The sequence below is a fragment of the Gigantopelta aegis genome, chromosome 6 (assembly GCF_016097555.1).
Source record: "Gigantopelta aegis isolate Gae_Host chromosome 6, Gae_host_genome, whole genome shotgun sequence".
NCBI lineage: Eukaryota > Metazoa > Mollusca > Gastropoda > Neomphalida > Peltospiridae > Gigantopelta > Gigantopelta aegis.
Genome location: NC_054704.1, coordinates 54,533,282 through 54,560,818, shown reverse-complemented (window position 1 = coordinate 54,560,818; position 27,537 = coordinate 54,533,282). Strand labels below are relative to the sequence as shown.

General features: G+C 36.0%; 1 protein-coding gene across 1 annotated transcript; it reads left to right on the top strand.

Moving 5' to 3' along the window:
* Positions 1–25,908, top strand: LOC121375213 (SWI/SNF-related matrix-associated actin-dependent regulator of chromatin subfamily A member 5-like). The gene is made up of 24 exons (XM_041502520.1): positions 1–144; positions 2,877–2,963; positions 4,295–4,476; positions 7,274–7,374; positions 7,985–8,085; positions 8,725–8,904; positions 10,131–10,286; positions 10,567–10,698; positions 11,144–11,215; positions 11,456–11,565; positions 11,815–11,951; positions 12,441–12,530; positions 14,003–14,124; positions 15,323–15,475; positions 17,049–17,181; positions 17,678–17,826; positions 19,015–19,254; positions 19,934–20,047; positions 20,488–20,613; positions 21,499–21,615; positions 22,308–22,442; positions 23,539–23,751; positions 24,143–24,262; positions 24,760–25,908. The coding sequence occupies exons 1-24, from the start codon at positions 94–96 to the stop codon at positions 24,823–24,825; spliced, it is 3,087 nt and encodes a 1,028-aa protein (XP_041358454.1). The 5' UTR covers positions 1–93; the 3' UTR covers positions 24,826–25,908.
* The last annotated feature ends 1,629 nt before the right edge of the window (positions 25,909–27,537 follow it).

Here is a 27,537-nt window from a genome sequence, read left to right as displayed (position 1 = left end):
CTGGTTTAGAAAAATCTCGATTGTCCCCGCCAAAAGTGAAGACACAACAAAGACATTAAATTTGTCGCTTTTTTTGACTAAAACATTTTTAAAATGTCATCATCCGACGAAGAAAGTGTTCCAGACGAACCGATGGACGAGTCTGTGAGATATTTAACTTTTCATTCGCTGTTATTAGCAAGCACTGAAGCAGTGTCTGCGGTGTGGTTGATAAATGGTCAAATGAGGTTAACCTGTTAAACATGCACCCGGTTGAATTGACACACATCTATCACAACACAAAATCTGCTCATTTGTTTTAAAAATACCCTTGTGTAACCACTTTTAGGCAAGAGTTATGAATGTCCCCCACTTCTATAAAGTATATGTTAAAATTATGAATAGGTTTAGGATTAAGGTTAACATTATCATGAAATAACCAGAATTCGTTAGTAACCAGTTTTCGTTACATACCTGCTCTAACTTGGTCTAAGGTGGATGACAGTCACTTTTCACACCATTGTTTTGCAATAAATATAGCATATCTTACCTTAATTTCATTTTTCCAGCATTCTTGAAATGAAAACGTCATATGCCCAGTTTATGGTTACTGTAAGGAGATGCAAAGTAATGTCATTCAAATTCAAAATTAGCAATATTATTACAATGCTTTGCCACATTAAATTAAAAACAAGTCTAGATACTAACCTTGACCCCAGTTAAATTTCTATAACAAGCATACAACGTTTACGGGTCAGTAATTTTTATTTTTCATAATTTTGGACAAAGTATTAATTTTAAGTTGTAAAAGATGAAAGAAATAAAAAGTACCTATTGTCAAATATATCGTATAAAAAAATTACCGTTGGATTAGTTTTTTTATGGGTACGAAGCCAAAACAATTGTCAGAAAAGTGACTGTAGTACTTGCTATGTGCATTTTTGATGGATGTGATCCTTGTTTTTGGTAATTGATAATTTAATAAAAGAATGTTTAATGACACCCCAACACACTAAAAAAACAATATGCTATTGGGGTCAAAGTAAGAAGGTACGTGATGGTGAACATCAGTTTAAAATTCCAAAATTATTAATAAAAATAGTGTAGACATCTATGGAAGAGCAGCCCCTGCAGTTAAGAAAATGTCCACGGCAAAAACTCCCACAAAAACATGCTATTGAAAAAACTTTGCAAAAATATGCTGCGCAGAATTATTAAAGGTAGGGTCAACTCCAACAAGAGCCTTATGTGTTGGAAAGATGCATACCCGGACCACCAACACATACTGACACTTTAGCAAATGAAAAACGCGTAATTTTAGAGTTAATAAAAAACCATGATTATTCCTGCTAACTGGGGGCAGCCATTTTGTTTCGTTTTTGTGACGTCCGGTGGGATAGCTTGGGGCGAAGTGACGTCAGCTCCTGACCATGTACAGTGTAAACAAAAGCAGTAATTTTCGACAAGGCGCTTCTCTTTGATCAACCTGACTTGTAAAACAGCATAAATGACATAATAATATAATAAACTATTTAACTAAATATATTTCAAGTTGCATTAACGGAACAAAATGGGGTTATAGTATTTTTCTCTGTTTAATAATCCAAAGGAAAAATGTACACTATTACGCCTATTGATATGCTACGTTGGAGCAAAAACGACAACCCACGATACACAAGTCGGCAAGTGATAATTTTCTTTTCTTTGGGACTACGTAATTGGTCAGTTCTGTGGTTGTAGATGGAAAAGTCTACTTAATCAATATTTTTACAGAACTATTTACAGTAATAAACCATGTCCATTACAATTTTAGGGGCGACAGCTAATATTCCACAATACCGGTATGTATTTTGTGTATAGACAGCGTCAATTAATTGGCTCGTCTGGTTACCAATCAAATACACACCTGCCAATCAGAAATCACAGGTAGAAGCAACTAACAGCATAGACCAATTAACTAAGAAAACACTCCGTGTATCATTTCAGTACGTAGGTTAATGCATGGGAAAAACATTGTTAATTGTTTCGACTTGTTGCGTAGCCACTTTGACAATGGTATTTTATTTTGTATTGAAAAATAATATATATAGTGCTGGATATACTTACTGTTGACTTACTGGGATGTGTATTATTACAGAACATTGCAATGTATGGCTATTTATTATCCCGCAAAAACCAGGTAGATTGTGTTTTTCTAGTTCTAAGCCTCATTCCTGACGTGACGCATTAAGTATTACATAACCACCAGCTCTCCAGAGGGCGTACTCACTGAGATGGTACAAAATGGCTGCGCCCGTTAAATATAATAGTCGTCACATTTAACCGTTTTATTAATTAACTATACGATTATACGTGTTGATATTAAGCAATAATGTGCATTATATATCGTTAAATATGCATACCAGGCCAAATGCCTTAATTGTCCTCTCCTTTAAGTGGAATAAAAAAAAAAAAAAAAAAAAAAAATTCTATTGAAATACATACTTGTTTTTGTCGGCTTGGTCTTTTTATTTAATAAAAGAAAAACTGGATACACAAATTCAGTATGTTTATCTGCTAATTGTACTCATTTTTCTTACCAGTATTTCTACTCCAGACATCAACAAACAAATAAAAAACAAAACAACAAATTCCACTTATTCATTTATATAATTTTTCTGCATTTTCAACTTTCTTCCTCTTGCTTTTTTCTTCCTCTTGCCTTTTTCTTCCTCAGACACGAGTAACAAAATAATATATGCATTTCTGTGAAAATATGTTTATGTACGAGTGTATGGTTATGTATGTATATGAGTATGTTATAAATACTATGTAAGTTAATAATTTAAGGCTCCCCATCCATGACATTGCCACATTGACCTGGGGCAATTAAAAATAAAAATGCCTGTTTCTTGCAGCCTGTCCCTGGTCCGTCTCTATTGTTGAAAGCACCGCCTGGAGCTGCAGAACCCGTCCAGGAGGAAGGCAGTTATGAAGAAAAACTTGTAAGATTCACTTGCTTGAATAAATTAACAAATTGTTACATTTCTTTTCACCTTACCTGGTCTCAAACAAATGCAAAAAGGAAAGATGTCCAAACCACAAAAGCGAAGAAAAAAGAAGGAAGTTACACACGGTTCACACATGCTTGAAAAGGCCCTAAATTTGAAGGGTTGCCCTAAAAAGTCCCTATTTTGATGATCTAGCCATAAAAAGCCTTATATTTTACGGGCAAGTTCACAAAAGACCATAAATTGGGCCATATAACTTATAAGCCCTGAAATCGATAGACATTTTTCTTCTTCCGAAATAATTCAATAAATTTCCAAAAATACATTGTTATTTACTTTCATTTGTTGATTTCTGTGCTTGCTCAAACGTTGGTGTGTAAACAATGCCAAAATGATTCCAATGATTCATTTGTAAAACATCGTCAATGTTCGGTATTGTGCGTAGAAGGATTCATTCGTAACTTTAGGGGGAGCACTTGGTTGGTCATTCTAAAACGAAACACGTTTCTAAAATACTAACCAATCTTGAACCTTAATTTCAGTGCAAACCAAATAAAACGGAATAACTGAATCAGGCATTTATACCTATGTGGATTTTACATATTTATGTTTATAAAAGTGTGTAGGACAGTTTTCTGTCGATTCCGATGGCCCGCTCAAACATTCCCATTATTTTGTCGAGTTTGAAGGTCATTGCAAATGGTGGACAGCAAAGTTTTAGTCTCTAAATTTTACTTACATTCACCCTAAAAATCCCATAAATTTAGGTTTGAAATTTCTGTATGAACCATGTTACAGTCACATGACCAGAACAGGAAGGAGGATGCATTAGAAGAATTTGAGGCTTTCCCATTGGCTGTTGGGATGTTCGGACCAGACTACTATTGTTAGGGGAATATGCATTTGTTTGAGGCCCGGTGAAGTATTCATAAAAAAAAAAACACTTCAAGTTTCTCCAATGTGTATAAAAAGACACTTTAGCAAGCCAACCCACTAAATAATATCAAGACAAATGCATCACGCATTTTATACACGATGATGTGTTTGTAATCATTAAAATCAAGTATCATTACTAATGTTGTATTAAGAAAACACTTGCCCAAATTTTGTTCATGTTGTTAACAGATTTCTAAACCATTTGCAATTACAAAAAAGGTTTGTCACCTGTTTTATTTTTAGTTTCCATGAGCAACAAAATGCCCCAAAATAAGCTAACAGAGAGGTACTCTAATGATTGTTAAAAATGTGAAATTTAGACTAAAAATTATTTAAATGAGTAGTTTCGTTTCTCTACTTGTATACAAAGTTTTTTTGTTTTTTTTCAGGAATCGGACAGGTCAAATCGATTCGACTTCTTGTTACAACAGACAGAGTTGTTTGCCCATTTCATGCAGACTGGTGGTGCGATCAAAGGCAATGTCCCTACAAGTCCGCTAAAGATGAAACCAGGAAGGCCTAAAATAGGCAAAAAACTTAATGAAAAGGAAAAACTGGTATTAGCTGGAGAGTAAGTCACTGTTATTTCACGTTACAATAACTAGAGTGACAACCTGTTTTTCACTTATTTAATGGTGAAATTGTATTTAGACATGACTTCCTTTTTTTTTTTTACTATTTGGCCATTTACTGGTAAATATTATCATTGCTTTGAAAGGATTTGTTTGCATACATGGTACAGTTTCATAGAATATTAAACAAACTTCCATTTTGTATCATGTTTATTTTCCTGAGTGAAATAATTTTCAGTTGTCACAAGCTTTAGTGAGTGACAATGAAAATTATTTTAAAGCAAACATAATACGAAATGGTAGGGAGTTTAATATCATATTTATTGCAGTGTGTGTGGTTGTGTGTTGTGTGCAAATGTAAAATATATTTTCACTATTGTTTGGAGTAGGAAACAGTAAAGATATGGGGAACTACAGAGGTTGTATATGCATGAATCATTACGGTTTGAACTGGACTCCATTATGATTTAGCAATTTAGCAGATTTAGTCTGAAAATCTGTAGCCAACTACTAGTACATGTTTCAGTTAGCCAAAATGGCAGTAGATGTGCAACGGTCATGTGTTTTTTCAAATTAGCTCTTTAGCGATAAATAAACTTGTCAAATTCAACTTCACATCTCATCAGGTGATTTGGCAAACTGCTGCTTATACTACACTAAATGTGTTTTTAAATGCAATTATCGTTTATTTAGTCACGTTTCAACAAAGTTATATTTTAAAAGTGCACATCTGTCTTATAAATACATTGCCTGCATAAGTTTTCTGAGCAAAATCTAATATTAGGACTATTGGGTGGCAATGACAAATTAAAATGGAATATGGTGCAAATGCCCTATACGCTGTCAAAAGAAAAGCAAATTAAAATTTAGTTTGTTGCGTGAAAACCAGGGTTCAAACTGGAAAGAATTTAGATATGTGTAGAGCATTTCCTTGAACATATTTGAAGAAAGGCTAATTTATAAAAAATATTTCATAGCCAAGTACTAAATGTTGTAGCCACTTTTGTATAAACATTAGCAATTGGCTAATTTGGCACTGGGCAGTGTGAGCCCTGCTGTACTAGTATTAAAGCTACAATCACACTTCACTGTTGTTGCTGTCAATGGTTGTTGTCAAACTGCCTTTCTACAACACACAAGTCTTAAACTACTGCCGTGGATAAATAAGCGTATATGATTTTTAAAGAACAACATATTGCAAGACTTCTAGATTATGGTAGCCCCATTCCCATGGCTAGTAATGTTCAATTTTGGGCTAGTAAATAACTGCAATTGCTATGCACAACGGGTAGAGAATTTCTTTTGTCAAATGTTGCAGTTAAGTCTTATTTTGTAATTATGAATATCCTGCCCCCACCCCAACCCCCAAATGTTAGTGTTTTTAAGCTCTATCTCCTTCTTTAGGTGACATATCTGATTATTACTCTTATTTAGTAAAATTGTAAAGTAGGGCTAGTGAATTTTTAATTGTGGATAGAAAATGTTTTAAATCACTTATCCCATGGCTATTGGATTTTATAAAAATTCTAGAAGCCCTAATATTGTCTCTTTCTTCTGACATATCTGACCCTTGGCTGTCCCTGCATAATGCTAGATGTGTCGCTCTGTGAAATTACTTTAAAATTGTTAATTAAAATCTTGCCATGATGCAACTTTGATTGAAAACGTTTCGTTATTCTTCAATGAATATATTCTTTAAAAAAATGTTTAGTTTTTTTTATATTTCTCCATGATTTGTGCCAAAATTGACTGATACGTTACATACTGAAATTGCACGATTTTTAGATTTTGCATTAACTGGATTAGGTTGTGACATTCATTGCGGACTGTAATAGCTGCCTATAATTTCATTTCCACCTGTTTTTGCATCCGTAATGACACCCAGTGTTCTCGCTGGATGAAAATTAAAGGAGGGCGGCCACTCGGCACCACACCCTTAAACACACCCCCCCCCCCCCACCCACCCCCCGTTTTTGTAAAGGCGGTGTATATATTATTTGACACTCAAGATAAATGATTTTAATGATAAACACTACCACTTCCGTTGTTTTTGTAAGCGTTCATATCCCCCCAAAATGAAAAGTTACAATATTTTTTATAAAGAACTGCTTTATAAACAGAATGACAGAAAGTAAAAATCATCAGTTACAACCAATTATATCTGCAACTGAGGACAAAATATAAAACGATAGTTAGTGGAAACAAAAGACAGAATGACCGTTCTGATCACGTGACAAATTTGGCGCCAAATAAGAGGGGTTTTTTCAATCGGAGATTGCCGAATCCGTAAAAAATTAAATGTTTTCATTGCTCACATTTATTGTGTCTATCAAACATACAAATGGATACAGATATTGGACAAAATAGAGGCTGTTAAAAATACTGTTAAATTACGTTACGGTAACTGTCATTGTCTCGTCAATTGCTTTTTCGTACACAACGCGGCTTGTTTCCTTTGATGTCCAGTGTGCAGACTGATCGTTGTTGTTTTTTTGTGTGGAAAAAAAGTGTGCATTTGGAAACAGCGGAGATAGGTGCTCAAAAATAAAGGAGGGCGGGGAACGTGAAAGGAGAGCAGCAAAATGGAATAGCGGGGAGGGGCGCCCCGCTTAAATGGAGCAGCGAGAACACTGACACCACTGTATACACGAATAAAAAATATTCTATAGCTGATCTAATATGTCTGATATTGTTAATCAGATATGTGTAAAATGGTATCAGCTGGGTATTTTTGTTTTATCTATTTTTGAATATTATAATCACATATATACTGTATACTTATGTCACTTTTTCCAGTCATCGTCATCGACGTACTGAACAAGAAGAAGATGAAGAGTTGCTGACAGAAGCCCGGAAGTCTCATAGCATACTGACAAGATTTGAAGAATCGCCATCTTGTAATATATGTTTTTACAATCAGGCTTTTATTTGTGTTAATTGGGAACAAGGTCCACACAGAACTTTAATTGTTCTTGAATTATAGGATGGTGCTTCAATTTAACAGAAATCTCCTTGGATTTAAAAAAGATAAAAGTATGATAAATTTAAAACTTGGCTGTTTAAAAAAAAAAAAAAAGAGCTTACTTTCAGAAACTGGGACTAGACCAATTCCACTGGAAGTTAGTTACATGAACACATGTAATGGCATAAAGCATATAATGTATAATGTTATCTTTGAGGAAATGTATCTTTTTAAAAATATAAACAGTGTCTTTACATCAATATGAACTATGAATTGGGTTCAGCAGAGAGTCTTAATAATTCTGAGTCTAAATTTTTAAACCTTAATGTATAGATATAGATGGACCTTTTAAACATGTCTATTAATTTTTAGGCTAAAACAACAGCCATTTGGTTTCTTTCAACTAAGAACACTATACAAGTTTTTTAACTGACATATCAGTGTACTACTTTGCTCAAATTAACTGGTGTTTGTAACATAATATTCAAGAAATTGTAATAAAACATTGAAATTTATTATTGGTATGAAATCTATTTTGTTTCTAGATATCCTTGGTGGAAAAATGAGGGACTATCAAGTTCGTGGACTGAATTGGATGATTTCCCTGTATGAAAATGGCATCAATGGAATCCTTGCTGATGAAATGGTGAGATAAATAATGTTCAGTAACCATGGGTTTTACTGTTATTTTTTCTTCTTCACTTGGCATGTTTCTTGTTTCATCAGTATTTTTCTAAATCTTTCACAACTTCTTTTTATAAGAATCCATTGGTGATAATTGATTTTGAATTTTATGTTGTGATGTTAACTTCCATTCATGAACTGCATGCACTCATAACTGCACGGGGATGTGTGTGGGCGAGACGTAAGCCAGTGGTAAAGCGCTTGCTTAATGCGCGGCCGGTTTGGGATCGATCCCCGTTAGTGGGCCCATTGGGCTATTTCTTGCTCCAGCCAGTGCACCACGACTGGTACATCAAAGGCTGTGGTATGTTGAGTAGCCCATTGTATGGCGACAGCAGGTTTCCACCCTCAATATCTGTGGTCTTGAACCATATGTCTGATGCCATATAACTGTAAATAAAATGTGTTGAGTGCTTCGTTAACTAAAACATTTCCTTCCTTCGTAACAGTTGGGCAAATCTCACATCTTTAAGCTACAAACATTTAAAATGATAATTGGCTTTCTTGTTTCATTTCATTTTTAATGATAAAATGTCTCGTTATGAGTGTGAGTTATGAATGCTGTTATTAATTAGTAATTATCCTTTTAATATTTCTTCAGGGTCTAGGTAAAACTCTTCAGACAATATCGTTGCTAGGCTACATGAAACACTACAGAAACATTGCCAGTCCTCATCTGGTGATCGTTCCAAAGTCGACACTGACAAACTGGATGCAGGAGTTCGACCGCTGGTGTCCATCATTACGTGCTGTGTGCCTCATTGGAAATCAGAAACAGAGAGTATGAACATTGTTAACAATTTCTTTAAACCATAGAATACATTTTATTGTCTCAATTTTACAAACCGAAAAGGCGATATGTGGGTATTGCTTCTTCAGTGTCAATGGAAACAGTGTCAGTTTTACATTTAGTTCAACATTGAAGTTTTATGTTTAGATCCATTTCTCATGAACTATAAGTCTAAATCAATGAACCTTGGTTTATGGTTACATTTAAGAATGTTTATCTGAATGCATGTTAAACAATTTAAAAAAAATATTTTAAATATATTTTTTATTCAATTTAAATTAATATTTTTAAATGTGCATTGAGATAAACATCTATGGATGCAACTAACATAGAACAAGTTTATGGTATACGACGCATTTAATTCGAATATGCCTTTAAGATTTGGAATCACGGAATTTACATTTGGTCTGTCATCTTGTGTAAACCTGAATTACATTTTCAAATTGTAGGGAGAGGCCTTGATATAGGCACTTTGCCTGTTGGCCAATCCCTAACCAGCATTATAATTGGGAATAAGTATTGTTTAAACCACATTTAATTCTGCAGAATTCTTGTTACACTATAAAGCCAGTCAACACAAAATATTTTCACAGATAAAAAAACAATGTATTTTCATTCTTCCTGTTCATGGTATTTTTTATGAAAAATAGTTAGAAAGATACAGCTGAATTAGATTATGATTATAGTCATTACATGTATGTGGAACAGAGAAGTTGTATTGATTTTCTTTTTTTCAAAATTTGTGAATACTTTACAACGGTAAAATGCTCTTTGTTTGAACACTTGCTAAAATATTTATTCTAAAAGTTGAACAATTTCTTTTTCATATGTTTGTGAATATTTTACTGAGTTAAAGTTATAGTTGTTTTGTTTAACACTGGAGCATTGATTAATTAATCATTGGCTATTGGATGTCAAACATTTGGTAATTGTGATGCGAGGAAACCTGCTACATTTTGCCTAATGCAGAAAGGGATCTTTTATATGTATTTTTCTACAGACAGGAAAGCACATACCTGACCTTTGACCAGTTGTGGTGCACTGGTTGGAACGAGAAAACCCCCAGTCAGTTGAATGGATCTACCAAGGTGGTTTTTACTAAGGTAGAATACTCTTTAATTGAAGACTGGCAAAAAATTAAATTATAAAAACTGAACAGCTGTAAGAAATACTGGTTCAGTGCATATAAATATATGTGGTGGTTTTGCTTTTTTAAGGCTGATTTTGTCCGAGACACACTAATGCCCGGAGAGTGGGATGTCTGCATCACATCTTACGAGATGGTTATTCTGGAGAAGAGTGTCTTCAAGAAATTCAACTGGAGATATTTGGTTATTGACGAGGCACACAGAATTAAAAATGAAAAATCAAAGGTATGTTATTTGCAGTGATGAATTATTATTTTTATTTTTTTTCTTCACTTTTATACGTAATTATTGGAGGGATGTTACTGCTACAGTTATTAAAATACACTGTGGAAGATACACGTCCTTGTTAGATAAAACTTCTTTTAAACCATTCTTCAAGCTGGCATGCCATTTTACCAATATACTAGTATTGTATTGAACAAAGGTTTGATAAAAATATTTAAAATGTATAACCAAGTTATATACCGTAAAAAATAGTGATGTGTTATTAATATCTGTTTTTCAGTTGTCAGAAATTGTGCGTGAATTCAAGACGACCAACAGACTGCTTCTTACCGGCACGCCACTTCAGAACAATTTGCATGAACTGTGGGCTCTTCTCAACTTTCTCCTGCCTGATGTGTTCAACAATGCAAATGTAAGTATTTGAAGTATTTGCCTATATTTGACATAGCAATCATTCAGTATTAAAGAGCATGTATTCTGTTTTGATTTAAATTAAATTAAGATGGAAAAAACATGGAGCTTTGTAAAATCATTTACCAGCAATCTTTAGTTAGGTCATTGAAAGTAGAAATGAATATCAAACTGATGAACATTAAAAATGTGGAAAGGACTGGTTTTTTGTGGAATACCTTTTTACAAATTATATTTATCTTATCACCTGTATTTACTAAGAATAAAGCAGGTAGATTTCAGTGAAAATGTTTTTGAGAAATGTTTATAAATTAAAAATGGGTTAATTGACAGAAATTGACATTTAGCAATTGTATTAGTGATTCTTGCCATTGATCACGAATAATTTTTGGCAAATGTGGACTATTTTTCACCCTAGAATAATGAATTATATTTGCATTTTACAGGATTTTGATTCATGGTTCAACACCAACAACTGTTTGGGTAATGACACACAACTTGTGGAGAGACTGCACAGCGTAAGTGTTTTAAGGTTTTAAAACTGCCTATTACAAGCTGGATCTTTTTCTGACAACCTCCTCTTTTACGCCTGGAATTTCACCAAAAGAAACTTGAGGCTTCACAGACAACTATTAATTTTCAGTAATTATGGTATTAAAATTATTATCTAAGCATGAGTTCTGTATGATGGTTATAAAATGCTGCTTGATTGCTAATAGGATTATTAAATAAGAGTAATATATTTTTTTATTTGACAGGTTTTGCGACCATTTTTGTTACGAAGAATCAAATCGGATGTGGAAAAAGCACTTTTACCAAAGAAAGAGATCAAAATATTTGTTGGTCTGAGCAAGATGCAAAGAGAATGGTAATATTTAATTACAAACCATAGTTATGGAGCTTAATATGAGGTTGGCCTTAAATATAGCATTGGGGGGGGGGGACCAAACTAACTGTACAAATGATAGTGTTTTTATGTGTCAACTTATATGGAAGTTTAAATTTTGAATACTGGTTATAAAAAGAGACCTATGATAATTTTAAAAAAAGAAAATGTTTTCATGGTTTTGCATAAATGGCATCGCAGAAAATGTAAATAAACTACTTTTATATCAAGGTATACAAAGATCTTGATGAAAGACATCGACATTGTGAATGGTGCGGGCAAACAAGACAAGATGAGACTTCTCAATATTCTCATGCAGCTGAGGAAGTGTTCCAACCATCCATACCTCTTTGATGGAGCAGAGCCTGGTAAGGTGTCCTGACACCCAAAATAATATTCTATCACCAAAATCAAATGGGTGGAAATTTGATGTTGATTAATATCTTTAATTATGTTGACTGGATTTAGAAAGCACTGCAGTATAACTGTTTTACAAAACATTTATCTCTGTGTTCGTAGATAACTAGAACTGAGTAGATTTTCAAGCAGATAATAAAACTGAATTGGAATTTAGTTGCTTCAAACAATTGAGAGAAGTTTCTGATGAGTGGCTGTTTATTGAAAAAAATTGCAATCTTTAATATCCCTGGAACCATATGCATGTTTTTCGGAAATATTTTAGATTGATATTTGGACACTTGATGTGAAACACATATTTATATATTGTACCATGTGTGTGGGTACATTTGTTTTTATTAGCATTTTCACTTCACACAAAAATCTGTGGGGGATGGGGGTGGGTGGGGAGTTGTACAGTAAGACCACAATGGTAGATATTAATCCTTGTTTATTTCTAGGTCCCCCGTACACAACCGACATGCATCTGATCACCAACTCGGGCAAGATGGTGGTACTCGACAAACTACTGCCCAAACTGAAAATACAAGGTAACCCTGCCTAGAGCAGATTTGGAAAACTGTTACTAAATTGGTCTTTAGATGCTTTATTACTTATATAGTATTCAAGATAAAAATCTGGTTTAATATTAAAATGGTTTTTTAAGAAGGCTTTGCCAATCGGCATTTACCTGAAGGATCAAAGCTGACATCTTGAGGCTGTATTCAGTTAATAGTCACCTACCGGTCCTACTGGAGGGGACTGTAGGTTTTATCTCTGTCCGTCTGTCCCACATATAGTTTTTCGCAACAGCTCAGAATATTTAAATTTTATATATAGCTTTATTATGGTACATATCAAGTTAGACATTTGTGGGCATTTGCCCATTTTTGACATGGGGCAAGATCAAGTTTGACTTTCATAGGAATTTATTTATGTTTCACAGATGGAATTTATTCATATTTTATAGAGTTATGTCCCTTGAACTTAGGTGACATGAACATCTGTGGGGCCCAATAAGGGACAAGTATTGCTTTGGCAGTACTCTCAGAATGCATGTTTTATTTAACCTGCAAACCAACAACAAGAGTTGTGAAATCATATTGATGCCAGTTTTGATTCACAAATTGTGGACTATCAATCTAGCAAAAGCAATCCATTGTTCTTCAAGTAATAATTCCAGGCGGAAAGTTGTAAATAAAGAGAGCAGATTGACAAATTTCAAAGATAGACTCAGTTATCATTTTGACAATATGAAGGACCAGTGTTATTAGTCCCCTATCGATCCAACCAGAGGGAATTATGTTTCCTGTCTGTCCTACATATAGTTTTCCAAACTTTATTTTTTTCACAGTGCCTCAACATAATGAACTGAAATTTTATATATAGCTTTATCATATACTGTTAGAGATCAAAGTTTGACTTAAATGGCGATTTCACAGACTTAAGGCTCTTCAACTTAGGAAGATATGAAATTTTATATATAGCTTTATCATATACTGTTAGAGATCAAAGTTTGACTTACATGGCGATTTCACAGACTTAAGGATCTTCAACTTAGGAGATATGAAAATTTTATATATAGCTTTATCATATACTGTTAGAGATCAAAGTTTGACTTACATGATGATTTGACAGACTTGAGGCTCTTCAACTTAGGAGATATGAAAATTTATATATAGCTTTATCATATACTGTTAGAGATCAAAGTTTGACTTACATGGTGATTTGACAGACTTGAGGCTCTTCAATTTAGGAGATATGAAAATTTTTACTGAGCTGAAATTTTGTGTGTAGCTTTATCATGTACTGATACTGATCAAGTTTGACTGTCATGGCGATTTACAAATTTTTCGCAGAGTTATAGCCCATGAACATTTCGCTTGAATAATTACCCATGGTTAATTAGGTAACAGTTGAATTATGACCCAACCTATGTGTTGAAATATGAAGATGTTGAACAACCATTCTGGTGGTTAAATGCTTTATGAGTTTTTATAAAAAATCTATTTTAACATCTTAGATTCGCGAGTGCTGATTTTCTGTCAGATGACCCGAATGATGGATATTCTGGAAGATTACTGTTACTGGAAGAATTACGACTACTGTCGACTTGACGGCAGCACGCCTCACGAGGAAAGACAGGTGAGATGAGTCACCGAAGGAAATCTTATTTAGTGTTTTCCCTAGCTCGTTTTAGCATGGTGCAGCACCATGCCTCAATAGTCTAGCACCATCTTGCCTTAATCAGCACCATGCTGCCCTAAGATTAAACAAGCCTTTTTCACTAATTCTAAAATTGCCTTTATAAAACACCCAGAAAGGTATTATTAATTAATAAAATATGCCTTTTGTATCTTTTGCCATTCATTTATTAAAGCAAGCACATTAATTAGATTAATGTTTATTTCAATTAATTTTTGTGTATTTTTAATGAAAAAAAAGTCCCGGAAATGTGAAAATGCCCCAAAAGTGTTTGGTCAACCATGCCTTGCCTAATTTCTAGGGAAATCACTATTATTGTCTAGGGAAAACAGGGCTAACTGTTGGTGATTGGAAAATTTCGCCAATGTATCTCAAACATGCAAAACCTATAGCTGGTTTTTTAACAAAATATCAATTATTACACCTCTTTCTTTTTTTCACAAATTAAAAGAAAATTCGCTAAGTGTTTTTAAAACTATATTACCAAATGTTTGACATCTAATAGCCAATGATTAATAAATCTATGTATTCTAGTGGTGTCGTTAAACAAAACAAACTTTAAACTTTTTTCGCTTCCAAGTTTAAAAGAAAAAAATTCTTATTAAATTTCACTATAATTTGAACAAATATTACATATATCTAGCTACTGGTTAAAATAGTAGATCATTTAGTTTAAAACCATTGCATAAATTTATTGATAGCAAATATCTGCTAGTTAGTGGAGTTTTTTCAAAGTATTTCTTAGTTTTATTTTTTTTCAAAGCATTTTAATATTACAATACTTCTTATTTAATTTTACAGTTTTTAACAAATATTTACAAATAATAAATCTATAACTATAGAATAAATGACATGTCAATTAAGAATATCAGTTTCGAATAAACATTTTAGAGCTATAGTTTAAACTAAATAATTTTGAATCTCTGATAGTTTTTCAAAATTTGTTTTTAAAAACTTATTATGGTTTAAAACTTCCATTTGACTAAATAATTTTATTTTAACAAATATTTGTAAAATCTTATTTATTTTACACTATCATTGACCAAACAATTAAAAAGAAACCCATACACATTTTAAAGATACATTTTATTTAAAACTAATTTCTGTATCCATGTTAATAATTTGTTACTCTCTCCAGTTATCAATCAACGACTTCAACAGCCCGGAGAGTAAGAAGTTCGTCTTTATGCTGAGTACGCGAGCTGGTGGTCTGGGTATCAATCTCGCTAGCGCCGACATTGTCATTCTCTTTGACTCGGACTGGAACCCGCAAGTCGACTTGCAGGCCCAGGTATAGTATTCAGTTAGCTCTTCCAATGTGTAAAATGTTACTTAACTATAAAGTGGAAATTCGTTTGTAAATATTGTTTTTAATTTTTGTGGATAAGAAAATACCTTCTTATGTTTGTTTTTAACTATTATTATTTATTGCTTTTTATGAGTAAAAATAAACTTGGGTACATATATTTATGCCATGTGCAGAATAGCATTTTATCCTTTTGTAGTGACAAATACTGCTGTTCCATGCACAAATCAGAAATGCTGTTGGATCCACTTTATTTGTAAATAAATTTATTCTATTGTTGTTTAAACCCTTTGCCCTCTTTCCTTTCTCTCCTTTATATTCCATCTTTTTGTTTTCGCCGATGTAGCAGCTCGTATCTTTAAACTACTTTTACTGTCCACATCCCAGCCTTGTCTCTCCATCTGCAACCGGTACTCATCTCTTGTGGCTGTCCACATCCCAGCCTTGTCTCTCCATCTGCAACCGGTACTCATCTCTTGTGGCTGTCCACATCCCAGCCTTGTCTCTCCATCTGCAACCGGTACTCATCTCTTGTGGCTGTCCACATCCCAGCCTTGTCTCTCCATCTGCAACCGGTACTCATCTCTTGTGGCTGTCCACATCCCAGCCTTGTCTCTCCATCTGCAACCGGTGCTCATCTCTTGTGGCTGTCCACATCCCAGCCTTGTCTTTCCCTCTGCAACCGGTACTCATCTCTTGTGGCTGTCCACATCCCAGCCTTGTCTCTCCATCTGCAACCGGTACTCATCTCTTGTGGCTGTCCACATCCCAGCCTTGTCTCTCCATCTGCAACCGGTACTCATCTCTTGTGGCTGGGGTGGGACGTAGCTCAGTGCTACAGCGCTTGCTTGATGCACGGTCGGTCTGGGATCGATCCCCATTGGTGGGCCCATTGGGCTATTTCTCGTTCCATCCAGTGCACCATGACTAGAATATCAAAAGCCGTGGTATGTGCTTTCCTGTCTGTGGGATGGTGCATATAAAAGATCCCTTGCTGCTAATCGAAAAGAGTAGCCCATGGAATGGCAATAGCGGGTTTCCTCTCTCAATATCTGTGTGGTCCTTAACCATATGTCCGATGTCATATAACTGTAAATAAAATGTGTTGAGTGCGTCGTTAAATAAAACATTTCCTTCTTTCCTTCCTCTTGTGGCCATCCATGCTACACACCTGCCATTTCCTTCTTTCCTTCCTCTTGTGGCCATCCATGCTACACACCTGCCATTTCCTTCTTTCCTTCCTCTTGTGGCCATCCATGCTACACACCTGCCATTTCCTTCTTTCCTTCCTCTTGTGGCCATCCATGCTACACACCTGCCATTTCCTTCCTCTTGTGGCCATCCATGCTACACACACCTGTGGCCATTTACACACCTGCCATTTCCTTCTTTCCTTCCTCTTGTGGCCATCCATGCTACACACCTGCCATTTCCTTCTTTCCTTCCTCTTGTGGCCATCCATGCTACTCACCTGCCATTTCCTTCTTTCCTTCCTCTTGTGGCCATCCATGCTACACACCTGCCATTTCCTGTTACAAGATTTATCGTGTACTTTCAGGACCGAGCTCATCGTATTGGACAAACGAAGCAAGTGATGGTGTTCCGCTTTATCACAGAAAACACTGTGGAGGAGCGCATTGTGGAGAAAGCTGAAATGAAGCTACACCTCGACAACATCGTCATTCAGCAAGGTCTGAGTCCTCACTACTACTGTTAGCTGTAAAGGAAACAATTGTATATTTCTGGGTACCCGGCCCTACTTTGAAAAAAGGACTGACCCTAATTATTATTATTTCCACACACACACCCTGCCCCCCATTTTTTTTTTTTTATTAACATGTTGGTCAAAAGAGTACATACATTATATTTTATCTGGACCTGTTGGGGTGAATGTAAAAAAAGTTTACCCACCATTCCTAATTTTCATTCTCTGAAATTTATTTTTGTGTTTAGGTTTTGCCTGGAATTATTGTCATGGAGGTGGGGGTAAAAAAACTTATATTTTTCCTATATTAAATGATTTATTAGTCCCCTACCAGTTTCTGTTCATCAGGCTGTCCCATATATATATAGTTTTCTTGACTGTTTTTTTTTGTGTGTGTGATTCCTCAAGATATTGAGTATTAGGATAAGACGCTGCTGAGATTTTTATATGCAAGGTGTTTATAAGTGATTGTGTTTTTGAAGGACGTCTGGTGGATTCAGCGTCCAGTAAGCTTGGAAAAGATGAAGTACTCAAGATGATTCGCCATGGAGCAAGTGAGGTTTTTGCATCAAAAGACAGCCAGATTTCAGACGAAGATATTGACAGCATTATACAGAAAGGAGAACAAAAAGTAAGACCTTTTTTTAAATTTTGAAATCCAGATTACTACATAAAATTATATATATATTTTTTTTTTTTTTCTATTTTTTTTTTTTAATCATGAATTTAAAGTTGCAAGGGTGGGACGTAGCCCAGTTGTAAAGTGCTCGCTTGATGCGCAGTTGGTTTGCGATCGGTCCCAGTCGGTGGGCCCATTCGGCTATTTCTCATTCCAACTAGTGCACCACGACTGGTTCATCAAAGGCTATGGTATGTGCTATCCTGTCTATGGGATGACCGGCGTCGTGGTTAGGCCATCGGTCTACAGGCTGGTAAGTACTGGGTTCGGATCCCAGTCGAGGCATGGGTTTTTTAATCCAGATACCGACTCCAAACCCTGAGTGAGTGCTCCGCAAGGCTCAGTGGGTAGGTGTAAACCACTTACACCGACCAGTGATCCATAACTGGTTCAACAAAGGACATGGTTTGTGCTATCCTGTCTGTGGGAAATCGCAAATAAAAGATCCCTTGCTGCCTGTCGTAAAAGAGTAGCCTATGTGGCGACAGCGGGTTTCCTCTAAAAAACAGTGTCAGAATGACCATATGTTTGACGTCCAATAGCCGATGATAAGATAAAAAATCAATGTGCTCTAGTGGCGTCGTTAAATAAAACAAACTTTACTTTACTTTGTCTATGGGATGATGCATATAAAAGATCCCTTGCTGCTGATTGAAAAGAGTAGCCCATGAAATGGCGACAGTGGGGTTCCTCCCTCAATATCTGTGTCTGATGCCATATAACCGTCAATAAATAGTGTTGAGTGCGTTGTTAAATAAAATATTTCCTTCCATTCTTTGGTTTACATTGGCTGAAATGACCAATCTAATTCACACAAAAATACGATGTTAATTACACTTAAGATCCGTCTTCCAAACTGTTCCATTGTACTGTGTATGCAAAAAATGGTAGCAGGTTTTGTATAATGTTGGACAATACTCGGTTATAGCGCAAACATACAAGTTTATTAAAACTGTAGTTTGTGTTTTGCATTAAACAATATCAGAGGATGGAGAGTTGAGACTGGAGCTTTGCTAAGTATTTTGTGTGAAGAAATATAACTCTTCTAACATTTGATATTTATTTTGTCTACATCATGTGTCACTTTATTGACTTGTATGTGGTTTTAATTTCTTCTTCTTCTTTTTTTAAACCTCTTAGACTGAAGAAATCCGAAGCAAGATTGCCTCTCTAGGGGAGAGCACTCTGCAGTCCTTCACAATGGACACGCCCGAGTCCAACAGTGTGTATCAGTTTGAGGGTGAGGACTACCGGGACAAGCAGAAGCTCGGAGGTATCAGTAACTGGATTGAGCCGCCTAAACGAGAGCGAAAGGCCAACTACGCAGTCGACGCATACTTCCGAGAAGCTCTCAGAGTTAGTGAACCCAAGGCACCAAAGGTATGTGATAACATAGGTACTTATCCTAATTACTAGGTAGTCGAAAATAGTTTCAATGTTACACCTCTTTTGGGGGGGGGGGGGGGGGGGGGGTGGGGTTTAATGGATAAATTACAATGAGTACAGCTCTTTGGTTTTTTTTTTAATTGTTAAATAACAACAATTATAACTTCTTTCTTTAATTAAATTTAGTGTCTGTGTGCAATGTAGTTAAAGTAAAAAGTTGTGTACAAACTTTGGGTGGAGTGATAAATGAACAGCTGTGTGAAAATAAAAGACTAATAACATGAAATTATGCAGATAAAGATAAGTTGGTTTTGTGGAAAATGAGTAAATATGCAATCAGATGTGATTATGTTCCTTTCTGTATAGAAACTACATTGACTAGAAATGTATTTTTGGTTGCGTTCAGTGATAAATAATAAATGCGTATAATAGGTCTATCAGTTAAATTTGTCTAACTGACATTACATGTTAGAGTAACTACAGTAAAATATTGAAATATATGCCAGTGCTGCATCAAGAATGGTGTTATTTGCAAAATAAGTCAGTTTCAGTTATGTTTAGTAATGGAAATATCTTAACTATAAATATTATTGGTGGTATACATTAGTTTAGTTACTTGGTAAGAATAATATGAAAATGGTTGTAAATATGTGTTTTCCTCTTTGTTCTCTAGGCTCCCAGACCACCAAAGCAGCCCAATGTCCAAGACTTTCAGTTCTTCCCTCCCAGGCTATTTGAGCTTCTGGATAAGGAAATTTATTTCTACAGAAAAACTATTGGATACAGAGTAAGTATTCATACATCTCTACATGTATTATGACTGGAAAACCATTGCACTTGGATACTAGTGAGTTCTTAGGTTTGTATAAACAAATAAGGAACATCTTTAATATCATTCTTTTTAAAAATATTTATCGCATATTGTATCTGCCATTGAATTGTGGCTGGTTTTATATTAAACCAGTTCCTAAATGGATTTTATATGGTATAAAAGTTATTAGCAATCCATCATTGTCAGATGGTGGTGGTGTTATTTCTTTGGGTTTTTTTTAAATTCTGTTATAATCTATTATTCTGTTGGTTTAAAACCTAAAGTACATGTATTTAAAAAGAAAAATAATTATGGTTTATTATTTTTTATTAGAATTGAAGATATTTGAGAACTCTTTTAGGACAGATTTTCCTTTTGAGAAGACTAGCTTACAATGTTGCTCTCTTTATTTATAGGTTCCTAAGAACCATGATTTGGGACCTGATGCTGAACGAGTTAGAAAAGAAGAACAGAAGAAAATTGATGAATCCGATGAACTTGTGGAGGAAGAACTGTCTGAAAAGACGGAATTGCTGAAGCAGGTAATAATGCCAGATCTTTGCAGAATTTTCCCCATGGAACGCAACCCCATGTTCAATGGATACAAATGCTCCATGGCATTACAAAATGGTTGCTGGCCTCTTTAGTTCAGTTTATTACAATATTATATTCATGGGCAGATCTCACAGTTTAAAGGGAGCTGTCACTCCCCTAGTGGATGCGAGCTACAAAACACCTATAGATATACTGATCAAATCTCAGTTGCTTAACATGTCTGTTGTCAGGTTTGTGTTTCGACAGTGTGAGAATTGAAAGATGAATGATGATGTATTATTAGAATGCATTTGGGTTTATTTCATTTTTATTTTTATGAGCAGATATAGTTTAAGGATAGCTACCACTCCTCTGAATGATATTTAAGGCTTAACATGTGAATTATTTCAATAGTAGTACTATCAATGCTCAATATACATGGGAATTATTGTAATATCTTAAATGCCTCTCTCTTCAATTTTGTTTCACCGAGAGTGGGTTAATAGTTAAGTAATGGATTTCGCCACTTCCTGTGAAGCATGCACCACATTGTCAATGCACCGGCTCAGTGTTTAAGCCACCATAACTTAAGGCTGGTAGATACTGGGTTCGTTTCCGGGTACCGGCTCCCACCCAGAGCAAGTTTAACGACTAGGTAGGTGTAAGGCCACTACACCAACTTCTCTCTCACTAACCACTAACCCACTATCCTGGATAACACAGCCAAGGAAGCTGAGATGTGTGCCCAGGACAGCGTGTTTGAACTGTAATTGGATATAAACTCGAAAATAAGTATAAACAACAACTGTCAATTAATACTTCTTTAGGAATGCTAAAAGAAAAAACTAATATTTTGAAATCTGATTCTAGTGTTTGAATTTGGATTTCTTCAGGGTTTCACGAATTGGTCGAAACGTGACTTCCAACAGTTTATCAAGGCAAATGAGAAATATGGGCGAGATGACATTGAGGCGATCAGCCGAGACGTGGAAGGCAAGACACCTGAAGAGGTAGGTCATCTTACTGTGTAATATTGAAAGAAATATCTGAAAACAGTGGTGAAATAATAGTACCAGTCAGTAGTGGCATTAGCTTCTGTAGGTTGTTATTCCCACAGTAGAAGGTTCCTATAAAATGGATGGTATATTTTTAAATAATACTTAAGAACCAAACTTTTATTTAGTCAGTTTTTGAAATGTTAGTATTTAAATTAAGTTTAATACTGTAAATAGCACCCATACATGCAAACTTAGTTTAAAACTACATTTTGTGTGTGTTCCAAATTGTGATGCTGTTATATTTATTACCATGAAGGCCATTAATTAATAAGTGCCAAGGCAGTCATTAACTCGATATGACCATTGTGCAACATTGTCTCTAAAAATATGAAAAATATTTTCTTTGTTATGATTGAATTCTTGGGTTAAAAACTGATACAGAAAATGTTTTAACAAAAATTCTAATGAAGCAATTTTTGTTCTATACGGTCACCAACATTATCTGGTTTTAATTAATTTTTTTATTATTATTTTTATTTTTTTTACAGATAGATGAACATGGTTAATTGTACTTGTCCCCAACAGATGACTTAAATTAAAAATAAGTCTTGATATAAAGATGGGTAATGTTTGTGGTATTTGCACCTGTAGCCAAATTTAGCATTGATGATGATACTGACAGTGTGTATTGTTTGCTTGTGCAGGTGATGCAGTATTCGACGGTGTTCTGGGACCGGTGTAATGAGCTGCAGGACGTGGAGAGGATCATGGCTCAGATCGACCGAGGTGAAGCCAGAATACAGAGGAGAATCGGCATCAAGAAAGCGCTCGATGCCAAGGTAAAATTAAAATCAATTTATGTATAGCTGCGGAGCAGGACGTGGCTCAGAGTTAAAGTACTCGCCTGATGCATGGTCGGTCTAGAGGTGATTCCCATTGGTGGAACAGATCATTGGATCAGCCATTGCACCACGACTGGTATATAAAAGGCTGTGGTATGTACTGTCCTGTCTCTGGGAAAGGGCATATATAAAGATCCCTTACTACTAGTGGAAAAATATAGCGGGTCACCTCTCTATGACTATGTAAAATTTACCTAATGTTTGACATACAATAGCTGATGATTATTAAATTAATGTACTCAAGTGATGTTGTTGAACAGAACAAACTTTCTTTGTATCTGCTTTTCCAGTGCTATATACGGACAGGATGTAGCTCAGTGGTAAGAGAGCTCTTTTGATGTGTGATCGCGCTTGATGGACTCTTTCTCTCTTCTCCTCCCCCCCCCCCCCCCCCCCACACACACACACACTAATTTTTAGAGACCTGAACCCAGCATGTACTAACCTTGGAAGTCAATGACTTAATAACAATGACACTCTAGTCATTTTTATCTGCTCTCTCTTTTGAATTAGTAGCATAATATTCCCAATTCACAAGACTGAGACAGAAAATCCTACCCCAGTTCACAAGTGGTGTTTACGGGTTATTTTTGCCAAACGAACGCTCTTCACAACTCATCAAAAAATGGCGTCACAAACACAAGTCATTCATGCAAGTATGAGTATCGTTGGGGTGTGTGCGATTGTGAGTGACGGTGCAGTTTGTCTGTAAATGATGTGAACCCTGTCCACTCGGTGAAGTCGTGTTGACAGTTTGGAACTTGTGAATTCACAGCATTCACGAACACCAAATGAACGCAGCATTAGAACAGTCACTCATTCCCTAGGTTGCAGGAATGACAACTTGTTCGACTGAAAGGGAAGCTATATGCAAAGACATAGATTTATTTCACAAACGTTTTGTGGCACTGCATATTTCCAGGGCTGCAATTTATATGGACAATCTGGCCATCCTGTTTTAAAAGGAGTTTCCATAATAAAGTGGCTGTCACATCCGTTCTAAATTTTCACCGTCTTGACATTGACATTGCAGATGTCTCGCTACCGTGCACCATTCCACCAGCTGCGCATCCAGTACGGAACAAACAAGGGAAAGAACTACACGGAGGAGGAGGATCGATTCCTCGTCTGCATGCTACACAAACTCGGCTTTGACAAAGAGAATGTCTACGACGACCTGCGGCAGTCTGTCCGACAAGCACCACAGTTCAGATTTGATTGGTTCATCAAGTCAAGGACCGCGATGGTAGGTGGAAGTATATCTTCAAGTCGGTGGTTAACTCTCACTTAATAATCAGTGATGGTGAGCATAAACAAATTTTCAGAATTATTTTTACCGAGTAATCTTTTTTATAATTTGTGTAATATTTTTTATGAAATAGATGATTTTTCACTTGTGAACATGAATTGCATTATAATTGTAATAGAATAATTTAGTTTAGTTGTTTGTGTGCGTAATGCCTAGGAATGTTTCATTAAAACACATCGAGTGTGGTTCCTTGGGTAATTGATTTATTTAGTTTGTTTTCAATATAAATAAATATATATCCTGTATTTTACTATAAAATACTATTAATTTTGTCGGAGTCTTTTTCTTGGTATATTCACCCACTGATTATTTGTTTATTTATCTGAAGGAAATTCAGCGACGTTGCAATACACTGATTACGCTTATTGAGAGAGAGAATATGGAGTTGGAAGAAAGAGAAAAGGCAGAGAGAAGGAAAAAGGGAGGAGCTAAAGGAGGGACACCTAAGGTATGGTCCTGTTTTAATTCTGCAATTTAAAGCTTTAGAAATGTCATATAACTGATGTCTTAAATTTTTTACTCTTTTTTTTTTCTGGTGAAAAAGGTCCCCTTAAAAATTCTAAGAAAAATATCAAATTATAGTGAACATGTATCCAAAATATATAGGTGTGGGTGCAATGTATGTAGATAACCCCTTGGTAAAAACATTTTTTAAAAAAAAGGGCCGCATTTATGAAGCCTGTTTTTCTTAAATGCACATGTTTAAGCATTGTAAATGTATGTAGTTAAGACGTGTAAGACAAAAACAGGCTTAGTAAATTTGACCCTCAATGTTTAAGATACAACAATATTTTAGCACCTGCTAGTTCAAAAGAAAATTCAAGTGCCATCCCCTTTCTTGACTCTCACTTGAACATGGCCCACAAGGTAGTTTATTGCTTTGCAAATTACTTTCTTCTTCTTTTTTTTCCCCATAACTTTTCATGTATTGTTACTTCATTTCAGGGAGCAAAACGTAAAGCCGATGGCACTCCAGATAACAGAGGCCGACCAAAGAAGAAAAAGGCTTAATGCGCGGAATCTGCACGTAGAGACGAAAGACTTGAACATTAATACATAGAGTACTCTCAAGTGTTCGATGAATAACACTACACAATAGTTCTTCTGTGACAAAGAAAGACCTCATCTGTTGTACCAGGATTTGGTGATAAAATAACAGTTTTGGAATCACTATTGTGCAAGGAAGTACTTCTACTATTATACAGTGGCCATTTTGTATGTCTGTGTTTTCCATTTTGTGCAGTCATATATTGGAATCCATTCACATAACTGGAAATTGACAAGAAGTTGAAAGATCATTTCAGTTTAATTGGTTGGATTATGGGCAGAAGAGATTCTAAAACTAGAGCGATATGAGGACCAATGCATTCTTTATTGTAATTATTTGTCGGTTTTATCATTGAAGTCACTGACTCTAGTTTACGAAGTACATATCTTCTATTTGGCATAAGATGCATTGGGACTACAGCAAACGCCAGGACGACCTGAAACTTAATGGATTTGATAAAACTGATAATACACTGCCTAATAACTAGAGACAGAGCATTTAATGTTCTCGACAGATTTTATTTTGAAATGTTTCCTGAATGAGACTTCATAGTTTTAGATTGACGAATTCAACTCCGATACTGACCGTAAAAAGCCTAATATAATAGAAAGCAGATTGGATATAGATCTGGTGATATTTAGATCCTTGTATTTTAATTGTAAATCTGGTTTTAAAATGCATGTTAATTTTAGTTGTCATTAATAGTAAAATGGTGGACTATTTATTTGAATTCATTATATTCACTGTGGACCAGTTTAAGTAACTATTGTGGTACTTGTTTTTCCATCAGCGTCTGAAATATCTCCCCCCCCCCCCAGATGTAGACCTAAAATGTTAAATTATGTATGTTCATACATATTTTGTTTTAGTTTGTTACCATTTTGCCAGATTATGTAACTGACCATGACAACATAAATTTGTGTGCATTGCACAACTTTATCCTTATCTAAATGTCACTAATAGTTTTATGTGTCTTTATGTACATGGGTAAAATGAAACTAAAATACTTTTGGATTTCATGTATTTAAATAAAACGTGATCTAAAATATTGCGTTACCGTTTATTATTTTATTAGTATAATCAAGATATGGAATCTGGGCAGGCATTTTTTTTTTTATATATATACTCTTCAAAAGAAGAAACGCAAAACCACATTGTCATAACATTTGGAGAATTGATTTAATTATTGAATGGTGAGTCCGATAATTACCAAATGTTGCAGGATTGTTCACAATTCACTCTAGTCCATTGTGAGTAAGTGATAGGACACACCACCAAGGTCAAGGTCATCTGGAGTCAATACCGGGTGTGGCCTCCGCGTGTGTTGACAACTGCCTGGCACCGCCTGCCCATTGAAGCAACCAGAGTACGGATGACGTCCCGGGGGATGGTGGCCCACTCGGCCTGCAAGGCTGCTGCCAGCTCGGGCAGGGTCTGGGGCTGTGGTTGTCGCTGTCGGAGGCGTCGGTCCAACTCGTCCCATAGATGCTCAATTGGGTTCAAATCCGGTGATATCGATGGCCAAGGAAGGACATTAATGTTGTTGTTCTGTAGGAAAGCCGTTGTGAGACGTGCTGTGTGAGGCCTGGCGTTGTCATGTTGGAACACTGCGTTGGCCATAACTGGAACGATGTAGCCCTGTGCATTCAGGTTGCCCTGCACGTGGACCAGGTCAGTTCTGCCAGTGTGTGAGATGGCTGCCCACACCATGACACTACCCCTGCCGAATCTGTCCACTTCCTGCACGCAGTTTGCCGCATAACGTTCACCACGACGCCTATACATGCGACATCTTCCATCATGACGTCGGAGCAGAAATCGGGACTCGTCACTGAACCACACCTGTCTCCATCGCAGTTGAGGCCATTGTCGATGAATCTGGCACCACTGCAGTCGGAGTCGACGGTGTTGTGGTGTTAAGATGACACCTCGAACTGGACGTCTGGCACGAATTCCTACCTCACGTAGGCGGTTCCGTACGGTCTGGTCGGATATCCTGCGCAAACCTGGTATTGCTGCGGCTCTGGAGGTGGCAGTAGTCAATCGTTCCCGAAGGTGGCGTACCCGGATGTAGCGGTCCTGCCCGGGGGTAGTGACCCGTGGTCGACCGGATCTAGGGAGGTCACGTGTTGATCCATGTTGCTGGTAACGGTCCCACAGTCTGGAGATGGTGCTTGGGGACACATGGAATGCCCTGGCAACGGCCGTTCTGGATTCGCCTGCGTCTAGTCGGCCGATGGCATTGTTTCTCTGCGGTTCAGAGATGTGGCATGTCCTGGATTGTCAACTGTCGGCCAGAGACCAGCCTGTAGACCGATGGCCTACCACGACGCCAACGAGGCTGGTCTCTGTCAGTAAAAGTGCTTGCCTGAGGTGTTTGGGTCACAGGATTTAATCTCTTTGGTGGCCCCATTTAAAAAAAAAAAAAAAATCCTGTTCTGGCCAGTTCCTCATGGCTTATATATTAAAGGCCACAATATGTGTTTGTATTTGGTGTTTTGGAAAAGAAGTCTTTCACATAATTATTTAAATTATTTTATCCAACAAGCATTATTTAAAAGTTTTTGATTTAAAAACCAAACTACCTCAGTGTTAATTGATTTGTGCAAACAGATGTCATCCGAATCCCAGTATTATTTGTAGGAATACTAAAGATAAACAGCAGCTGTTGCTGG